The 21,785-nt window shown below is 40.8% G+C and overlaps 1 protein-coding gene across 2 annotated transcripts in view; it reads left to right on the top strand.

Annotated features, from left to right (window-relative positions):
- Positions 1 to 21,785, top strand: part of plcg1 (phospholipase C, gamma 1) — a 31,173-nt gene that overhangs the window by 2,918 nt on the left and 6,470 nt on the right. The window contains exons 1-24 of one of the 2 annotated variants that reach the window (XM_030055197.1): positions 491 to 782; positions 1,931 to 2,218; positions 9,580 to 9,732; positions 10,264 to 10,357; positions 10,563 to 10,610; positions 11,179 to 11,263; positions 11,768 to 11,851; positions 12,274 to 12,296; positions 12,415 to 12,484; positions 12,610 to 12,711; positions 14,641 to 14,759; positions 15,384 to 15,469; positions 15,744 to 15,864; positions 16,087 to 16,255; positions 16,467 to 16,589; positions 16,810 to 16,911; positions 17,252 to 17,439; positions 18,385 to 18,585; positions 19,037 to 19,156; positions 19,564 to 19,744; positions 19,938 to 20,015; positions 20,150 to 20,253; positions 20,416 to 20,509; positions 21,186 to 21,255. In XM_030055197.1, coding sequence (XP_029911057.1) covers positions 2,002 to 2,218; positions 9,580 to 9,732; positions 10,264 to 10,357; positions 10,563 to 10,610; positions 11,179 to 11,263; positions 11,768 to 11,851; positions 12,274 to 12,296; positions 12,415 to 12,484; positions 12,610 to 12,711; positions 14,641 to 14,759; positions 15,384 to 15,469; positions 15,744 to 15,864; positions 16,087 to 16,255; positions 16,467 to 16,589; positions 16,810 to 16,911; positions 17,252 to 17,439; positions 18,385 to 18,585; positions 19,037 to 19,156; positions 19,564 to 19,744; positions 19,938 to 20,015; positions 20,150 to 20,253; positions 20,416 to 20,509; positions 21,186 to 21,255 — 2,632 coding nt within the window. In that variant the 5' untranslated portion in view covers positions 491 to 782; positions 1,931 to 2,001. Of the gene's footprint in view, positions 1 to 490; positions 783 to 1,930; positions 2,219 to 9,579; positions 9,733 to 10,263; positions 10,358 to 10,562; positions 10,611 to 11,178; positions 11,264 to 11,767; positions 11,852 to 12,273; positions 12,297 to 12,414; positions 12,485 to 12,609; positions 12,712 to 14,640; positions 14,760 to 15,383; positions 15,470 to 15,743; positions 15,865 to 16,086; positions 16,256 to 16,466; positions 16,590 to 16,809; positions 16,912 to 17,251; positions 17,440 to 18,384; positions 18,586 to 19,036; positions 19,157 to 19,563; positions 19,745 to 19,937; positions 20,016 to 20,149; positions 20,254 to 20,415; positions 20,510 to 21,185; positions 21,256 to 21,785 lie in introns of those variants that run through there. The other variant, XM_030055198.1, reaches the window with a different exon arrangement.

The following is a 21,785-nucleotide window of genomic DNA, read 5'->3' on the forward strand; positions in this document are numbered from 1 at the left end:
AGTCCCAAGGGCAAGGTCACCTTAACTGAGGGTCCGACAGAACATTTCATCCCTCTGTCTTGACCAGAAATTACATTACAGCTGCTGCTTGACTTTTCACCCATGTTTGCTCCGTGCCACTGAACCTATATGTACATGTCAAAGAGGTTTTCTGCTCAGAGGTCATTGTAAAGATACACAGCGATTTGGTCTACACACAATGACACTGGGCACAGTGAACTGTGACCTTGTTGATGTGTATGTGTATGTGTATATGTACATGCATATTACTACATTATACATGTATTTTGTCAACGTTTACAAATAAAAAAATAGTAATAAAAATCGTGGCTTAAAAATGATAATAAGGATGTTGGGAGCCCCATGCACTGTCCCATGACAGGTTTGTAAATCTGGATTTTAATCTGAAGATGCCGACCGGAAGCCGTGTTTTCCGCTCCGGCCGGTTTGACACTCGGTGCTCGGATGGGGGGAAGGGCCTGGGCTGGCTTTGAGACCAGACAAACTTGCGTAGCCTACGCGGCTCTCTCTGTCTGTCTCTCCATGGACGACTGGAGGGGAGAGGAGGAAACGGGGATCATTCTCGTCGGGAGCGGAGCGCATTTCCACGGCCCAGCGATGATTTAATCACGGAAAAACAGCAGGGGAAGGAGAAGGAGAAGACGACGACGCCGGGAGGAGAGCGGACCAGTCGGACCGTTGGAGATGTGCGGTCGGCCGAGATTGCGGCGGTCACAGCAGCCCTGCGACGTGTTGTTTTCCAGTTGATTTTTCTCCACACGGTAAGCCGAAATGGGGGGTAAGGCTTGTTCAAAAGAAAAGGGTGAAATTCACTGCTGCTACCTGGGCTTTGTCAGCGGCGACACCAGCCATGATACTTCCACCGGCCCAGGGAAATGCCTGAATTTACCAGCTCCGTTTCCACGCCGAGAAAACAGCCAGACGTCTCTTGTTCCACTTTGTATCCCACTCTGCTACCATTCCCCAGCAGTTGTATTCCCTGTGATGTCTCCTCCATCCAGAGGAAACTTTGTGGCTTGTCCACTGGCATGGATTGCAGCAGATTACAGGCCTGCGGGTGGTTAAACGGAGATCTAAAAATCACTCAAATCCACATTTTACGCATCCCCTCTACTGGATTTGGATTTACCTGTAGATTTGAATGTTGCATTAAAAGGGGGGAAAAAAGTTAATCTGGTATGATTAGCTTTATGAACACGTTTTCCCCTTTGTGAGAGTCGCTATCTCTCTTTTTTTGAGGTTGCAGCTGTCATTTCTGTGAGAACATCACCATCAACGACAGACAAGTACAACATTCATTGTGGTGCACAATAGTGAATTTATAGTGACCTCATCGGAATTAATTTTATCTCTCACTGTATTCGTGTGTCATTCTTGTATTTTTAGAGTACAAGCCATTGTTGCGTGTTTTTTTTTTTTTTTTTTTTAAGATTGTTTGTTTTAATAGCATTTCCTAGACACAATAACCAATACCCTAAACTATTACTTAACTGTAGCCAGCTGTGCAGCATGTACACAAAATGTTAATTCATAAATGAGACTGACACCCAAGCCAAATATCTTTTTATAGGATAAATATACTGAATTTGGCTAAATATGTGTATTTTGTTTTATTCAAAGTATAACTTGAATACTGGAAATAAATCCCCCAACCCATGCACTTAATTTCCAAATATGCTTTTTTGTCTCTCACAGTGTATTTTAAATGCATGTTACCTGAATATGCAATTTTCTTTATTTTGTCCTGTTTATCATATCTGTAAACAATGTGAAGTGTACAGGTCTCCTGACTGTCACAGTGTCAGCCTCTCACTGTGGTAGAATGTGTGTACAGGACTGAGTGACACAACAGAAGTCTCCAGGGAATTGTTGTTTCATGGGTTTTTCCCCCCTTCTTCTCCTGCTGTAGGTATCCCTGTCTAGGCCTGGACTGAGCAGATTGTTCTGGAAGGAAAAGGATAACAAACGGGGGAAGTGAACATGGCTGGGACCTCGGGCTTCTTTTCCAACGGACCTGTTCCGTGGATGGAGAACGACACGGAGATGAACAACCTCTACAGAGATCTGGAGCTGGGCACAGTACTGACACTGTTTTATTCCAAGAAGTCCCAGCGGCCGGAGAGAAGGACATTTCAAGTCAAGCTGGAGACCAGGACAATTATCTGGACACGGGGCACAGATAAAATAGAGGGAGAGAGTGAGTAATACACACACAGACGCAAACACACATGCACGCATGCTGCTGCACGCCAAACAGGTTCTTAATCTGGAGCTACCCATGCTCAAACTGGTCTGTTTACATACACTCATAAATAGAAATGAGAAAACTACAAAGTGGTCTACCGCGTCTGAGTGGCTCACAACAGACTTAAAAATATGTCTGGGACCTGATGGCATTTTAAACAGCCAGTAAATGATGTAGCGTGCAAATGAAGAGTTGACTTCATCGCGCTGTTGGAGCCATTTTGGAAAAATAAAGACAACTTCCTGAAGGTTAACATTTAGTCTCACTAAAATATAGTATTAGCTTGTTTATATGTTCAAATTTTTTCCTGTATTCCTCTTTTCTTCCTCTAAATTTCCACTCTCTGTGCAAATAATATACAGGCCAAATTTTAGCTGACGGTTCACACACTTCAAAAATAAGTAATACATTTTGATACTATTTCAGGAATAAATTTGTTTGACCAGAAGTAAGGAAACACACTGCAGACAAAAAACAAGGGCAGACACTTTAAGAGAAAGTTTCATTTCTGACAATCTGGTGTGAGATGCTGTAGTTTGGCAGTACGGCTCATATTCAGGTTCGTCTTCAACAAAACAGTGTGTCTGGCTGAGGACACGCAGGCCTTCAGCGAGTCATTTATTCATCTGTCTCCTGGGTAGCAGGATGCCTTGTGCACAGCTGCACTCTGCTCCGGATGCAGCAAGAGGAGCAAGAAAAAAAAAAAAAGAAGAGCGACTGTCGGCTTATGTTTTTTTTTTTCCCTTTACTGAGCAGTATCATCTTCCCTGCCATGAAGGGTTTCATACACACATGAGCTCATGGCTGCCATTTGATACTTATGGAGAAGTGATATCAGCCTAGACTGCTCATTAATGTACAGAAATAGAATATGAGGGTTTTTTACTGGAAGTGTGTGATCATTCGGGAACGATTTGGCAATTGTTTTTACCTCGTATCGATGACGGTGAGAGAATCATGTCCATTAGCAGCAGAAGCGGTGCTCTAGTTTGTTGCTAAATATATGACGCCGACAGACGTACCTGTTGGGTGCTTGATCAAAACATGTTAAGCACATGTTCTATCTTGGATTGAGTTCATGTGTTGGAGGTTCAGTGATCTCATTCTCTCTGTAATTGGCCTGTCCTGTCACTCATAACATCAAATGATCGGCAGCATATATTCATTTTTGCTGAACAGACAGTGTTTAGTTTTCAAACCAGCAATAACCAACTTGTTAGACATGCCGCTAGTACTCATCATGCACTTAGTATAAAGGTTAATGTTATTATTTTGGCAACCTTATATTTACATGTCCATTCATTCATAGTCTTTTGAAGCAACACTGTGAGTCTAAAAGCACATGTAGCAGGAATTAGAGGATGTAGAATAGAGTCTTATAAACCCTGATTTTTCGTTAAATTTCCCCTTTAAATTTCTCCTTTTTTATATTGTATGGCAATAGAATATAGCCTATATGTTATGTATCTGCTGCACTGCTCCATTTAGGCTACATCAAGTTTATATTGAGTGAAATATTCAAACAAGATGCCATTGTTGTATGGCTGCACCATTACATCAAATAGAAAATATCTACATTTCTTGTACAGCGTTTCATACACATCTCCCTGTAATTCATTAGGACATATTTGGTACCTTTGGAGATGTTGGGATCGCCACTAGAATTTAAAGTAAAGTTCTGTGGGTTTCAACAAAGCAGCATCCATCTGTAATATCAAACCCTGTCGCTAATGGGACCGACGGAGTTCAAGCGGATAATTTCATAAAGCGTTTTGATACAGGACATTGTAGAGAAACATTGGATGTAATGGTGTTTATGAGAAACTACTTACACACACATCATGAGTTTGCAGTCGGTACAGTATCAACCGTTGCGTGACTAATCTTTACAAGTAACTTCTGGTTTCAGCTTATGGGGGTTATATTGTGTAACTTGTAAGTGTTTAACCATGAATCAGAGACACATGTTTGAGTGACACATCACTTTGCTATATCTCATCAGTACAGTAACAGGCTTCATTACTAAGTGTGTAATGAATGAGGAAATTTTAGGTTTTTATGAATGAGCCTCTTTGACCTCTCAGCTCAGGTGTTCCCCAGCAGTGCTCTTCAGTTCTTGTCTGTGGAGCCTCAATAGTTTGCAGGTTTTCATTTCAACAAAGCATTACACCAGCTGATTTCCACTCAGTAGCACAACTTCAACCAGAGAGCTGGAACTAATCTGTGAAATCATGTAGGCCTTAAACTATGGACCGCTGGACCAAAGTATTTGTCAGAATATTGCAGAAAAGCAAGATGGAACCACAACGCTTATGTGATTATTTATAGATATTGTCACTTTTTTTAATAGATGTATGTGACAAGCATGTGTAATGTATTGAATACTTTAATTGGCCTAAATGCAGCATTGATATTTTACACTCAATAAACATGAATGTGGATTTAAGTAGATAAATCCAGTTATGTCTTGGCTATAAGCCTCAGTCCTCAGGCTGGGCGATACGGACAAAATCAAACATCACGATATTTTTAAGCTAATATCTCAACATCGATATTGTGCTAAAACTGTAGGGATTACTACTGGTACGTTCATAAGATATTTACACACGAGATTTTTCATTAGTGAGTTTCATTAGTGATGTGGATATGATGATCAAGCAGGTAGAGGCAAATAAAAAAAACAACTAGAACAGTCTAATAAGGTCAGAAAATCTCATGTTTTGATATCCAAAATCGCGAATGCTATCCGCTCTCATTGATAACATTGTTATATCACCCAGCCCTAACATGTTCACATTTGGAAGTCACATTGAGCGCTCTCTTCGACCTCCGCTCTGCTCACACAGGTCCGTCAGGTCTTTGCAGAGCCAACTGAAACAGTTAGTTAATGCACAACCATGGTACCTCTGACTTAACACCAAATGAACTTTGATAGAAAACTCAGCTTCCTGATTTTTCTCTCTGCACATTAATAAATAAGTGCATGGGAAAACTGCAGGAGAATAGACTGACCCACTTTGGACAATACTCACAGATTAAGACTAGGCCTAAATCTAATATAAAACAGCAGAATTTGTGGCTGATGTGTTGTTTGATAGATATGGATTTGCTGCAAACTTTAATCAGATATATAAAGTCGCGTGTATAGCCGGAGTGTAAGTTGTGTTGAACTTTGTGTGTCGAGGATCTGAGGTGTTCTTGGTTACACTCTTTAACTGTGTCGTTATGCATATCACAGTGGTGTGTGAATGAGCATCAGCATCACACCATACACAATCTCTTCAACTCTTTAACTCTGCCTGTCTTATTGGTGGGCTTGTCATTACAGTTGGGTGCTGTGCGACCGAACTATGTTCACATCCACCCGTTAATACCAAATATGTCCTTCTGAATTACAGGGAACTGTGTACAAAAAATACACAAGATGTCTAGATGTTTTCTATTTGATGTAATTGTTCAACCATAAAACAATGGCATCTTATTTGAATGTTTCAATCAGTGTACGTGTCATGTAGCTTCATTGAAGCGTTGCATCCAGCAGATATGGAATAATCCACTTAAAATTAATTTTAGACGAAAATCAAATAACCCGCGTCTGCAGCAAGGTTATTATAGTTTTGCATTTCTCATTAATTATTTATTTTTATTTCATTTTGAGTTTTTGTTTTCACTTACAGTTTAATTCTAAGTAGTTTTTAAAGTGGGGTGGCCAGTTTAGTTTTTGTTAGTTTCAGTGTTGCTTTTAGTCTTTTTTTTTTTTTTTTTTTTTTTTTGTAATATGGGGTATATGTCAGGAGTGAGGTTCAAAAAGGTCAGAAAATGTGTAATTAAAAAAAAATCAACAATACATCATACCAATCATAAAAAATTTATTCACTTAGGACACATGAGCATCCATTCATAAAAAACAGCTATAAAAGACGTTTGTTAGTCAGTGTTTTTGTATCATTAACGAGAAAAATTCAACTGGGCACAACAACACCAAGTACAGTAATTGTAGATATTGGCCAAAATGTGTGTAATTCTGCTTCTGAGGTGAGATACAGGTAGTGTGCTGGGTCAAAATGAATGAACAAATCATTTTGAACTAATCAGTTTAAATTCAGCACATACTGGGAAAATCACTCATGACCACCAATCAGAAAGTTCAGAATACTGTAGTTTGAATTCCCTGAGACACGCTGGACTTTTAGGTTTGTGGGACTTTGGCACTTTCTCCTGGCTTTCGCTGCCATGATGCCAGGCGTGCCTGCACCGGCAACACGGATGTGTCAGGTGCTCGCTCGTGCAACTGCGCAGACAGAAGGATATTAGCCATCAACCGGCGTAAAACTGCCACATAAATTTCACACCCATCCAAAGTACCAGGCTTATGTATGAAATAAAATGACACATGAAAACTAAAGACAGTTTCCCTATAATTTTAGTTTATTTTACTTAGATTTGTGAACGTTTGATCCAGTTTCAGTTGGTTATCATGTTTTTTGTTTGTTTGTTTGTTTTGTTTTCGTATAACCTCGTTTTAATTCTTATCTCACTTAATAAAAATGTTTCTAGTTTCTAGTTCCTTCCTTTATTTGGTTCGTTTTCCTTAACCACATGTTATCAAGATCAACAAAGGCACCAGTTGTGTCCAGGACATCTCTCTAGAATTAACCTTTAAATTCTAATGAGGGAATATTTGGTATTTTTGTGTGTGTTTTCTTTCAGTATTTGTTGTAAATGTGTTGTGGTCAGTGTGACGTGATGATACCACCACACCTCTGTGGAAACTCATCACTCTGACTTGCTTCTTCCATTCCTCCTGAGTGTACACACACACACACACACACACACGTTTTTTTTTTTGTTTTTTTTTTCTGATTCAGACATGACTGTCATTTTGGTATGTTTATGGAAGGAATGACAACAAATTAGACCCACATAAACCAACAGTTTACACACAATCAGCATCAGCTCTCTGACTGTTGGAGCTGGTATGAAAACTTGTGTCCTCATTGGAAAATAACCTCAGTGCTTGTTGAAAAAGGGAACAAGCTGACACAGTTATTTGTCAAGGGGAAAGTCCTCAGCCTGGCTTCACGGTATATGACATCATAGGAGCTGATATGGATCAGCATAGGGCTGAGGTGCAGGTTTATGTTTTCACTGCAGCACATCATGATGGCCTCTGGCTTCAGGTTGTAGGGTATAGAGGCAATTTAAGGCCCTGTGAAGAGGGGTAAGAGGTTGAAATGAGTGAGGGTGAGGAGTAGTAGAAGTGGTGTGGAAGGGAGGATAGAGTGGACACAGCAATGGAGGAAGTGTGGGAGTGTGTAGCAGGATGCCTCCTGTCCTCTCCTTTGGTAAGATTACACCTCTGGCTATCTCTTATTTCCTGCATCTGTCCAAAGCAGGCTCCAAATATTTTGACTCAAATGCTTCAAAGTGTTGTCTAACAAATCAGCCTGTCAGCTCACTTGAGCGGAAGTCTACCATCCCTTCTGCAGAGTAAAATAAACGAAGATATGATGTATGATTGCGGGGCTCGTCTGCAAACACACACATTCACACTCACACACACACACAAACACACACAGGAGGTGCTTGGTGAGAAGACAATTGTAGGTGTGAGAAAAGAGTGTGCACATGCTCACCTATACACAGGCACAGATGTGGTGTGTAGGCGACAGAGAAGCACAGGATGTGTGGTTCGGGGGCAGGAAGAGGAGCAGGAGCTGAACAAAGTGTGTGTGCATGTGTGTGTGTGTGTGCATGTGTGTGTGCTCAGCAGGAGAGTGCCTAAGCTCTTGAGCTGCTGCTAATGCAAAGTTGATAAAAGCCCATTCGCAAGACATTATTTATTTCGAGATTTGATGTACTCAATTATATCGAGTTCAATTTTGTCATTTTATTTTTATTGCTTATTGTACTTTTCGTCATTGTGTTCCCAGAGTGCCATTATAAAAAGCTTCTCACTGGTTTACAAAAATGTTTTTCTATCTGTCTACATATGTGCATATCTACACATTGCATAAAGCTCCTGGCTGCTCCTTAATGGGACCACAAGAATATTAAACATGTTTATATAAAATAATGCCGTCTCTAAAGGTAAACGATGAGGCAAACTTGTGCGGAAGCGTATCCTTTGGTCTTTGGATAGTTCAAATTAGGGAAATTTAAAGTCATAAATACTAGTCACTACTTTCTTGGGCTTGACTGGTCAGCTGTAGGGATTTCATTTTACCAATGGTAGTGTTTTTACTATCGGTAGTGTTGATGCAGTTTGATCCCTCTGTAATTCAGGATTTTTATTCTTAGCCTTAGCTTGCATGCTTACTAAAACACGCAAAGCTGCAATGTAAATCAAAATGAGAGCAAGTAATCATAGCATTGTCACATTGGTATTTTGTTTGCCTGCTTTGTTTTCTTCTTGTAGGCTACAAGCCAATTTTGTGCTTGAAACTCTGTGTTCTTATTATAAAGCAGGCAGTATGTTTAAATATAGGGACGTTTGTGTTTACTTTTTAATGTGTGGACAGTTTTTCAATTGACTAGTATTTGCAGAATGGGATTTTTTTTTTTTTTTTTGCCGCGGTATCAAATCAGGTATCTAGAAATGTGGAGTTTAAAAGAGATCGTTATCAGCTATCAACGTCCCTGCATCGTGGCAAACCTAGTCGACCGTGACTTCAGGGTTATAACGCTGAAGTTGTGGTCGACATCAGTGTTATAACCCACGCGGTGTCAGTGTGCTGTAGATGTTGTGGGTCCTTTTTGTTCTCATGCTGTTTGAGATTTATTTTCACAAACTGTTTTACAAGCAAGCAGTCTCTGCCCCACGCACAGACACACACTCACACAAACATAAATATATCAATTTCTGTAGTGAGTGTGTGGATTCTCTTTTAATAGCATTTGGCCTGGTGTCAGCATAGTTTGACAAACAGACCAGACCAGTCCTAACACCGCTGTAAGACTACTTTCTCATATTTGGTGGTTTTGGTTATCTTCAATAGTGAAACACAAACTTACCGGTAATCTTAACACGACATATGAAATCAGTGGACTGTATCTGTGTTCTCTGTGTCTGTTTTAGAAGTGCACATTATGTGGCTTGAGGTTGTGGCCTCAGCCTCAATGAAAGGCTTTCTGTGGTCAGGGGGCTTGATATATCGTACATACTAGGTACTATGCATGTCTAGGTCTGTAAACTGCAAGATCATTGTGAGGCTGGGACAGAGAATACACCTTCCTGACAAAGTCAGTGTCTCACACATCCTTACTGTGTTTAATGTCTCTCTCTCTTTCTCTCTCTCTCTCTCTCTCTGCAGTTGACATTAGAGAGATCAAAGAGATTCGTCCTGGGCAGAAGTCTCGGGACTTTGAGCGGTATGTGGAGGACTCGGCGGCGCGGCTGGACCAGGCGCACTGCTTTGTCATCCTGCATGGCACAGAGTTTCGCCTTAAAGCACTCAGCCTTGCAGGTACACACAAACTCAGGCACTGGCTTATGTGTATGAATGACGATGGATTACTCTTGTCAGATGCTGCTGTTGATTTAGCACTTAGAGCGCTATCTTATATGGCACCAGTATTGTTTAAATTCGAACCTCATGAACTGAAAACGTCCATCAGAAACCCATTAACACAGCTGATGTTCATATTTTTGTTTCCAGCCTTGGTTATCACTAATTCCATGCAGAAATGTGCATGCATCTACTAGGGCTGAACAATATGGCAATCAAAATACCTGTCAAAATAATTGCACTCACAATTTCAGCAGTGATTGTTTTTGGCCATATTGTGATTTTGATAGTATTGTAATTAATTGTGCAGGCCTACTATGTTGTACTTTTTATGAATGAGAGTCTCAGTGTGTATTTCACAAGTATTACTTGTATTACATAATAAAAATGAGAACAAGCGAGTATTGCTGATTGACTGTTCTGAAACTGACACAAGAGTTTGGCTTAGGGTCTGCCATGTTTGATGTTTGAAAATTGTTTTGCTCTCAGCAACATCTGATGAGGAGATGACCATGTGGGTGAAGGGCTTGAACTGGCTTGTGGCTGACACATTGAAGTCACCCACGCCTCTCCAGATAGAGAGGTAAACAGATCGCGCACACACACACACACACACACAAACATACACAGTCCAAATCTTGGGTGTGTGCTCATGATGTTTTAAAGTGCTTTAGCTTAAAATGTTTACCACAAAGTCAGTGTCAAAGACCAGCATTTATCATTTTTGTCCTGTTGTTTGCTTTTTTTGTATTTAAATGAAATAACTCATTTTTATTCTCTGTTTGTAGGTGGTTACGCAAGCAGTTCTATGCCGTTGATCGCAATAGAGAAGACAGGTAAGTGAGCTCAGCGAAAGGATGTGAAGGGTAAAGCTGATCAGATCACCCTTGCAAGAAGTATGGCAAATTAGATATGACTCAAATGTTTGCTGCTCCCGTTGCGTGTCTTGTTCCTTCTGCTGCAGTGTCTTGAGTAACTCGACTGCCAGGTTGTTGAAAGTGCTCTGGTGGTGAAGTGTAGTGAAGGAACTAACTTCTCAGCCTCACACCAGCACCACTTCCTGAGGCAGGAAACAGACTGGAGAGCATGGAAGAGATGCACAGCGATGTTTGTCTTCTTACCTCCCAGACAAAGGGGCAAATCCTTTGTTAGGCTCCTAGGTTATTGTCTCCCCTGGCTGAGACTGTACGCTGTACCCTAACACTTAAGTCGACATGACAAAGCATATACAGAGAGAAGTCACCTCAGATGTGTTTTTTTGGGGGGGCATCAGTTTCAAAATAACATTTGCTTATAGCTGTGTATGAGTAGTTATTCTCAGTGTATTCCCGTCTATGTCTTTGTACTTGTTTTTCTACATGTGAATCTGTTTTTTTTTTTCTGTAAATGTGTGTATGTGTTTAGGATATCCTGTAAGGATCTGAAGAGCATGCTGAGCCAGGTCAACTACCGGGTCCCCAACATGAGGTTCCTCAGAGAGAAACTTCCGGTAACCTCCTTCCACCTCATCACAGTTCCCTTGCCTTTAGGTCTTCTGTTTGACTTGACTGGTGTTCAAGTGCTTTTGTCGTAAATATCAGGCAACCGTAGCACCTTGATGGGGGGAAAATGGATGCTGTCCAAAACTCGATTTCGCTACGTAATCACCAAGAACAAATATTCAAGAATAGATTTTTATATCAGCAGCTGAAAAGGAGCATAGACTGACATTGGTTACATATCCCTTATTGTTCTTCACTTGTAATGAGGGCATTTTTGTTGTCATAAAACATCACAATGTGGACACTTGGGTATCATTGATTTTTCCCACTTTTCCACTGGTAAGAGTTTGAGGAGGCATCAGTGTGCTTATTAACTCATAATTAACTCATAAATACAATAAAAATGAAGTTTCCAATGAGCATTTGAAGCCAGCATTATTAAACATGATGTCATTACAGCATCTCATCAAATGACTTTGTTTATCTTCTACCTTTGTTTGTCTCTTCTACAGGACTCAGAGTTGAGGAATGGAGACGTTTCCTTCAGTCAGTTCGCCCAGCTCTATCGCAGTCTCATGTTTGACGCTCAGAAAAATGTAAGTTCAGTTTATGAAGTGGCTTCATGCAGCTATGGATATGTTTTTTCCCCCCAGTACGCCCTAGCACTTTCATACCCAGCGCCCCATCTGACACCCTGCCAAGGCACCCCTCCTCTCCCATCTGTCTGTTCTCAAATGGCTGCAGGATCAATATAGATCAGTTAAAAACCCACCAAACCCCTCTGGTGGAGGCCATTAGGACACACATACACACATTTATAGAGGCAGAGGCAGGAAAGCTGGCTGGGGTCAGAGTAAATGGGTTACCTCAGTGCCCCTGTGACTAAGCAGCCGGTCCCCTCCCCCCCCAGAACGATTGTGAGGATGGAGATGGGTACTTTTATACACACCGAAAGGTCAGGACTTTGATTTTCAATGTTTTTCCTTCAGTTCTAACACCCTTTTGATCCCCCTTTCAGATGGAAATCCCGTTTCTACAGAGGTAGGTCAAAACTAAATGCACACATAAGCACGCACACATAAACATACACACACATTAGACCTCACTGTTCCATAATGGATGTGTGTTTTCTCAAGTGAATGGGTTCTTTCTGTGTCAGGTTCACTGATAGACCAGAACAGAGGATCTCTCTAGAGGACTTCAAGAGCTTCCTCCTGGAATCCCAAAAGGTACTTTTACTTGGTTTTTGGTTATTTCGTTGTTGTTGTTTTTTTTTTTTTCCCTTACCAGATTTTGTAAACATGTTTTGTTTGCAAGGCCCAATACATTTGTGCCTGTGTGCATGTGAATACAGGAACTGTGGGCCACAGACAACAACAAGGTGCAGGAGTTTATGTTTGGCTACCTGAAAGACCCCCTGAGAGAAGTGGAGCAGCCTTACTTCCACCAAGATGAGGTACACACGCTTGTTTTACCTCTCCTTCTTTCTTTTTCTCTCTGCCTCAGTTTTCATTCTGCTTGTTTGTCTTTGGAGTTGCTGACTCATGGAAAATGTAAAAAAGAAGAAGAAGAAGAAAAAAAGTGTTTCATGACTTATGTTTTCCGATGCCCCCCTGTGTTGCTGGTGTGGGTGGGAGATGCATGTAGAAATTGACAAGAGTGATCATGAACAAAGCTTAAAGCACCTCTTCCCACACAGATGGAAAAAGGACCATTGCCTGTGACACCATGTGAGGGTTAAGCAGATTGTAAGGGATGCTTTTTGTGGTTGCCCCATAAAGCTATGATTGACCACAGTGAAGAGGAAGCCGGTGTCAGGAAGCCTGTAGGAATCAGTGATATTTATTTCTGCACCTGACAGTATGTAATGTTAAATAGTAGGGATACAGGTCTGGGTCATGTAGTGCATGGATTCCAGAGAGGGAAGGAACAGTGTTTTATAACCAAAAAAAAAAAAAAAAAAAACATTGTTGATCCCGACAGGAAAATTCTCATTTTGCGTTCCCCACTTAGTACAGAGGTCAGACAGGTTGAGGTACAGAACAGCACCCATTGTACGATCAATAGCATTTTCATACCATGGCAAAAATCATGGAAAATCCATTCTGCACACACTGCTTTGTTAAATCTTCAGCAAGCAAACAGAAAGTTAATGTATTTCAAGTATTTAAACATATAAACTACATTATAATGAGAACACTGAGTTACATGTGAAAACTTGACCTGTAGCCTCCAAGGACATGAAAAAGCATCCCAACAAAACACAAGGAACTTTATGAAACACCCTGTAAATACAGTGGTGTGATTATGTGCCTTATTTTGTTTTTATAGTCCTCCAGCCTTGTAACCATAACTGCAATTTTTAGTGTTAACTATTTAAATATATAGAGTAAAGCTGCTTTAGAGTGAGAACATGGAGTTACAGAATGAGGTGTCAAGTTGTGTCGATACTATGATACTAAAAACACTGGTATTGGTATCGTTTTCCAAATTTCAGGATTGTCTCAGTACCAAGGTACTGATTCAATTTCAACTTCACGTTTATATAAATTGTAATTGAACTGCAGTAATCCCAGCAGACCAGTGATGATTAACTGGCAGCCTGCGGACCAATTCCAGTTTGCCAAAGCCTTCCATCCATATCGCAGAATATTAATGAATTCCAAAAAAAAAAAAAAAAAAAAAAAATCCAGAAAAAAATGCATTCTGGCATTTAGGAGATCTAGCTTTTTTTTTCTTCCAATATTGAAGCAACACCAAAACAATTGAGATGTAAATAATTTTATTAGGAATGATTTACCCAAAATATGTTTGTTTGACCCATGGGATCTAAAGACATTATAAATCCACCTGTCAGCTTATTATCAGTGACTGGTGAGTAGCCTACACAACCTGACACAGGAGTCAGGCAATGGATGAATGGAATTGTGGCTTGTGCCATATCTTCATGCAAGCATGGGGATGTTTTCCACCAATCACCCCACTACGCAATATTGTCAAAACCAGTTAAAACTGATTAATATTTCCTACCAATAAAGACTGCATTCTGCAGTTACGTTTCCAGGATTACAGATTTTAGCCATCATTCCTGAATTGCCTCCTTGGTGGAGATCTGTGCTCTGCTGAGAGCATTCTATAGGATTTTCCATGTTTCCACAGCTGTTCACACTGATAAGGCAAATAAAAATAACAGTATTTTTTTTAAGAAAGTGAAAATAGTGAAAACAATTATAGGCTAATTAGGCCTAAATAAATTTAAATTTTGTTATTTGAAAGTCTGATCCCTAATGTGTCTGCTTGGAAAAGTTCTGGCCCTTGGACAAATGTAGTTTATGATCGGTGCAGTCCACCCTGTAATGATCTTCTCATTGTGTCTCTTGTCTAGTTCCTGACCTACCTGTTCTCTAAGGAGAACACCATCTGGGATTCCTCACTGGACCAGGTGTGTCCTGAAGACATGAATAATCCCCTGTCCCACTACTGGATCTCCTCTTCGCATAACACGTAAGGATGGAGAGAGGCATGAGAGCGAGGAAAGAGGGTTGGGGGAGGTCAGAGGCTTTTTCTGTGAGACCGGAACTTTTGTGCATACATGTCATTTTGTCAAGCCTTTGTGAAAATTTAAACTAGTTGTTATTAGGCCTTGGGAACACTGGAGTCTGGCATCTTTCCCTTGATACTACACCCTCCAGCCAGAAGGGCTTTTGAACTGACTTCATACATCAGATTAAAGTGTATTATTTAAAAATCACATATCACAATGAGAGCAAGGATTGTATTTAGCGGGGAAATGTATTTTTCCTCCCATTGAAAAGTGTGTGAAAGGCAGTTCAAATGATAACCTTCTGTACTGGTTGTGGAACAATACTCATTGGAGTGTTGGAATGAAAACTTCCACGTTGCTTTGATTAAGTTGGAATTGACTGGCTGAATGAGAAAGGATTGTTTTGCTCAAGTCAACAAAGAGAGAGACCCCTTTTTGATACAGCCTTCTCCATTTGTTTGTACTACCACCATGGAAACTGTGTGTATGTGCTGTTGTCCCTGGCATGTGCATTAAGTCCTTCTGACCAGAAGACTGAGTGTGTTTTGCGCGGTCATACTTTGACGTTGTATTCTTATTTTTAGCTATTTGACAGGAGACCAGTTTTCCAGTGAGTCGTCTCTGGAGGCGTATTCTCGCTGTCTAAGGATGGGCTGCCGCTGCATTGAGTGTGGGTACACACAGACACGCACAGTCACTGTTGCACTTACATTAGAGACTTGTCAGACAGGTTTCTATTCATAGAACTTGTCTAGAGGGGTAAAAGGGTGACCTTGCCTCATAAAATAGTAAATAAAAATGATGTAGGTCTCCACTTTAAAGGCCTGTAACTCATCTGTGAATCTAATCTATGGCACTGAAGCCCTTACATAACTGCTGTATGATACAAATAGGTTTTTGTATGATATGATAAATGAAATGATAAATGATGTGTTTGTCTCCAGTGGACTGCTGGGATGGTCCAGATGGAATGCCAGTCATCTACCATGGGCACACCCTCACGACGAAGATCAAGTTCTGCGATGTCCTCACAACTATCAAAGAGCATGCCTTCGTTACATCTGAGTGAGTCTCAGTATCTGCAAACCTGCTAGGACTAGAGATGAAAAAGAAATAAGAGATAAAGAGCTGGCACACATGCAAAATTATCAAAGGAAACAATGTGCAAAGACTGAAATCATGCCACTCAGTTTGTTATTCTATTAATAGACTACAGGAATGGAATTTGATTCAAGTAATGATAAAGAACATGGTAATGTTAGAGCTAATCCTGTGGTTGTCCCACAGCTATCCCATCATCCTGTCCATTGAAGATCACTGTAGCATTGTGCAGCAGAGGAACATGGCCACTTTCTTTAAGAAGGTGTTTGGAGACATGTTGTTGACCAAGGCTGTGGACATCTCAGCCGATGGCCTGCCCTCCCCCAGCCAGCTCAAGAGAAAGATCCTCATCAAGGTCAGGGCTTGCCAGGAGTCATGAATTGTCATTTTTGAGAGTTTTTGTTAATCATATCAGAAATTATTTTTATTTGATAATAATTCCACACAGCCTTTTGACAGTAAATATGTATGGTTGTATTTCCCCCTTTTCCTGTCTGTTGTTCTCTCCTCCCTCTTCCATTCAACCTCTTATGCTCTCTGTCTCCCTCCTCCTCCTCCTCTTACAGCATAAGAAGCTTGCAGAAGGCAGTGCCTATGAGGAGGTGTCCACCTCCACTCCCTACTCAGAGAATGATATCAGCAACTCCATCAAAAACGGCATCCTGTATCTGGAGGACCCGATCAACCATGTAAGCACACTCACCATGGCCAACTAAAAAAGAGGTCACTAATGTTTTTAGAATCAGTCATCAACATTATAAACTGATTTTTCCTGCAGTCTTCCAGCCACTTAAACAGTTTGAAAGAGGGCCTCTTCTCAGTGCAACACATGGATCTTGTAAATATTTCATACAACACCAACCAGTGGGAATAACTGTCTCTCCCCCTCCATCCTCTCTCTCCCGCCAGGAGTGGTACCCTCATTTCTTTGTCCTGACCAGCAGTAAGATCTACTACTCTGAGGAAACCTCCAGTAACCAAGGCAATGATGATGAGGAGGAGCACAGAGAGGTGAGGATGCCTGACCTACTCTAGATACAGTAATACAAACCAGAATGGCTGGACCCATTCCAGCAGCATTTTCACACTTTTTAATGGCTATATTATCATACATACAGGTGTGTGATAATTTTTCTGTTTTGTTTGCACAGAGTGGGGTTTAGCAGTCAGGTTAGATGCTGATTTTTAAATCTGTTTGTTTTTTATTTTATTTTTGCTGAGGACCAGTGCAGCTAAATGAATACAAAGGAAACACCAGTGAAACTGCTGCAGGTTGAACAGTTTCTCCCTGACTCTCCCTCTTTCTCCTCTCCTCTCCTCTCCTCTCCTCTCCTCTCCTCTCCTCTCCTAGGTATCGAACGGTATGGACCAGCATGTGACAGAAAAGTGGTTCCACGGGAAGCTGGGCGCAGGGCGGGATGGGCGGCAGATAGCTGAGAGGCTGCTGTCTGAGTACTGCCTGGAGACCGGAGCTCCTGATGGCTCCTTCCTGGTCCGAGAGAGTGAGACCTTTGTGGGAGACTATACACTTTCTTTCTGGTACATAGTTAATATTGTTTTACATTCTGAAATTTGATAGAATTTTTAGATTTTCTGTACATATTCACAATGCATTTGCTTTCTGTTAATTGACAGGGGAAACAGGGCAATATTAATATTACAATAAGCACATGAAATTATTTTGATATTGATCTAGATATGCATATCTGCTAATCTATTCAGTCAATTTGATGTTATTTGCATTGAACTGAATGATAATATAAAGCACACAACATCATAATTTTCAAATAATATTCTCATTTGTTTCAAGTTTCATTCAGTGATAGACTTCGATCAGTATTTACATTTTAGCATTAATATTGACAACAGAACAATAACTCACTATCGTTTACTGTGTGTCACAGTATAACTTATTAACACTCTTTGCTCTGTGGAGTCACTCTGTCTCTTTCTCATGCGGATTGCACAGTGACTGGCAGATAAATCAATATCAATCTACATAAAGTCAAACTACATTCACTCAGTCAGTCATTGACTGAATGTAGTTGTAGTCACAGTCTGATTGTACAATCACTTGCGTATTATCTGCTAATGCATAGGTTTTGCGTGAGTTGGTAACTTCAGATTTGGTCTATCCAGATTCAATACAACAATGTATTGATGGGCTCAGAGGATAATGTGTTCAAGGTCAGGAAGGGGGATGGTGTAAAGTTTCCTAGTAGTAGGCCACAGAGCTTATACTTGGGAGGTATGTTAAAACCTAAAGGAACGGGAGACATTTTTCTATTTAGATGAATTCCCTCTTCCTCAAAAAGCAAGTAAAAGGCTTTGAGAGATGACATTTCCAATATAACTACAAGAGAAGTTCATAAATGGATCCTGACAGGGAGCGGTATGAAGAGGAAAGAATTTTTAAGTTTTACCCGTTCTTAGTAAGTCTCTGACCTTCTCTTCTCCTGTCATGTTATACCTCCCCTGCTCCAGGCGCTCAGGGCGGGTGCAGCACTGTCGAATCCACTCTCGTCAAGAGGCCGGCAGCCCCAAGTACTACCTGACTGACAATTTGGTGTTTGACACACTCTTTGCCCTCATCAACCACTACCAGCAGGTGGCATTGCGCTGCAATGAGTTTGAGATGAAACTGACGGAACCTGTGCCTCAGACCAACGCACATGAGAGCAAGGAGTGAGTCTTAACTTGTCACGCAGATCTGAGAGAATTTTTACTGTTTTTAATACATAAATTCTATTCATATACACTGGAAATTCTGGTGTCCCTGCTTTCCCCCTTAATATCTTGGATTCCACATTACATTTACAGCTTAGACACTGACCTAATGGTCATATCCAAAGCAATGAGTACAACAGCTGAAAAGACAATAAGCTTCAGTTCCTAGATCATCACATTTACAAGCAGCCACTGTAAGTTGTGCAAGTATCAGCATCACAGTGCCCTGAAGTAGTCTTGGGACCACAGAGCAATCATGTGAGACTTAAGGAAATGTATATGTAAGTCTCAGGAGAGCAGATAAATCCTTGTAGTTACTCAATTACTTTACTCACTGTTTTTCTCTTGGCCATGCCTATTAAGCATACCTCCCTGGACCAATCTTGCTCTGTCTGAATGTGCGTCCTAGATGGTATCATGCCAACCTGTCCAGGAGTCATGCGGAGAACATGTTGATGAGGGTTCCCCGCGATGGGGCCTTCCTTGTTAGGAAGAGGGCGGAACCCAACTCATTTGCCATCTCGTTCAGGTAAGGCGGCCCCCACATCTGACCAAATCATTTTAAACTTATGTAACCGAATTATGAACATAAATATGAGTGGAGTGGGGCAGTCACAAAATTCAATCATGATGGGTCTACAGAGGAGCAAAGTGTTGCTAAGGATAAAAGGCAACAGAAATGAGAGGGGGGACCACCTCAAATGCAGAAATAACACTATGCATCCTAGTTAACAGTAACAGAGACAAAAATGTTGTATATAGGCAGCTAAACTGTTTCATGACCATGTTCTGGCACAGTATTTGGCACAACACTAGAAGAATGAAGGTGCTTTTAGGCTCTTGAAAAGTATTCTGTGGACAGTGTGCATTCATTCTGTTACTGTCCATTTGTTAAGTTAAGTAAGTAGTTGTGTAAGTACTGTGCTTTCTCCACAGGGCTGAGGGTAAGATTAAGCACTGTCGTGTGCAGCAGGAGGGTCAGACTGTGGTGCTGGGCACTTCAGAGTTTGACAGCCTAGTAGATCTCATCAGTTACTATGAGAAACACCCTCTGTACCGAAAGATGAAGCTTCGCTATCCCATCAATGAGGACACACTGGAGAAGATTGGCACTGCTGTGAGTACCACATACGCTTCATCAAACACCTGTCAAACATGACTTTGACCTGTTGTGAAGGCTATGTTGGATTAAAGAATTTCTTATCTGAATAAATATGACATGGCATTGTTTATTGGAGGAAAGAGTAGAAAGTGTGCTCTACATTCTGCTTCCAAAGTGTAAAACTTTATCATCACATCATCTCCAACAGGAGCCAGACTACGGGTCGCTGTATGAGGGCAGGAACCCAGGATTTTATGTGGAAGCTAACCAGATGCCAACATTCAAGGTGAGTTATTTAGTTGCAAAGTGTGTGTGTGTTTGTGTGTGTGTGCATATGTGCATGTGTGTGCGCTTGAACTCTTCACCTTAGGAATACCTGTAGCATTATGATCTTGTTAACCCCCCGTCTTGTGTTTGCAGTGCACAGTGAGAGCCATGTATGAGTATAAAGCCCAGAGGGATGATGAACTCTCTTTCACCAAGAATGCCATCATCTCTAATGTGGACAAACAAGAAGGAGGATGGTGAGAAACAGGCACAATATTCAGTCAGGAAGTAGCTCTACTTGTACAAATATCATACAAAGTGTATTCAGACTGAATTTGGGTAATTGAGAGAATGTAGTTTTCAAACTAAGCCACATCCTCTCCTCCTCTCCTTCTTATTGACATCACTTTCTCTTTCAGGTGGAAGGGTGACTGTGGAGGGAAGAAGCAGCTGTGGTTTCCTGCCAACTACGTGGAAGAGATCAGTCCATCAGCGGTGGAGCCTGACAGAGCTGTGAGAATCAAGCCCACATGATGAGAGGCATAGAAATATAATTTAATTAATATAAATATAATAAAATATATTATAAATGTAAATATAATAAAATAAACATATAATTTCTTAAGTTCTTAATCTTATATATATCTATCTATCTCTATCTCTCTCTCTCTCTCTCTCTCTCTCTCTATCTATATATATATAGATATATATATATCTATATATATATATATATATATATAGATATAGAGATAGATAAAGAGATATAGAGATAGAGATAGATATAGAGATAGATAGATAGATAGATATGCACAGTATTTCAGCTCATGCTTGCCCCCTCAATGGGAAGTTCAGACCACAGGATCAATCAGTGTCTCACTGAAAGACACTACAAGTAGGACAGATGCTTGCAGACATAGACCCACATCCCCCAGTCTCTGTAACCACTATTGGTGACACATTTATGATTTTACAAGTGCATATGAATCAAATTCATTGTTTGTTTATGTTCAACCAGAGTAATATCTCTGCTCACTTCTCTGGCCAAAGATAACGACAGTTCAGCACATTCATCACCGTTGGGTCCTGTCCACTGCTTATTTTTAGCCATCATAGAGCACATATACAGCGTGGTATATAGCTTCTAAATGGAGTATCCACTTGTCTTCTCCTCCTTCCCTCTGTCAAGCAGGAGATGACAGAGAATAGCCCTCTGGGAGATCTGCTGAGAGGAAGTGTGGACGTGTCTTCCTGTCAGATTGGTGAGTGGCCCTGCCCCTTCCTGTTCTGCTCTGTGCTGCAGGCCTGTAGAGCATGCAGTCATCTTGCCAGAGGGCAGCCTCATTTTCTGGCTTTTGTTTGCATGCACACACAGTCTCTGCTGTCGCTGGGTTTACTTGCACAAAAATAAACATGGTCTACTCTCTTTAAAGTCATGTTTATCCATTAATGCTGTTTCTCCCTCGACCTCTTCTATAATTAATTCCTCCCTCTTTGGTTTTATTATTAGTCTGGCTTTTCTTGTTGCTGTGTAGCTAGTTTTTTATTGACATCATCCAATCTAGTCAATACACAGCCATTACTGCTGGCACATGCTGTGCATGCACTGTTGGGGGCCTGCTAACTGCAGTTATTACCTGATCCTGAGCTTGTCACAGGTCCTCAGAGTGGTTTTTGGCTCCATCTAGTGGTAGAATGGGAAAGGTTCAATAATACCCTCCTACCCCTTTCCTTTTTTCTACAGTTCTCTCTCCTTATATAGAGGAAAGTAGAGTGTTTATAGTCACTGTTT

Source organism: Myripristis murdjan, chromosome 7 (assembly GCF_902150065.1).
Source record: "Myripristis murdjan chromosome 7, fMyrMur1.1, whole genome shotgun sequence".
Classification (NCBI taxonomy): domain Eukaryota; kingdom Metazoa; phylum Chordata; class Actinopteri; order Holocentriformes; family Holocentridae; genus Myripristis; species Myripristis murdjan.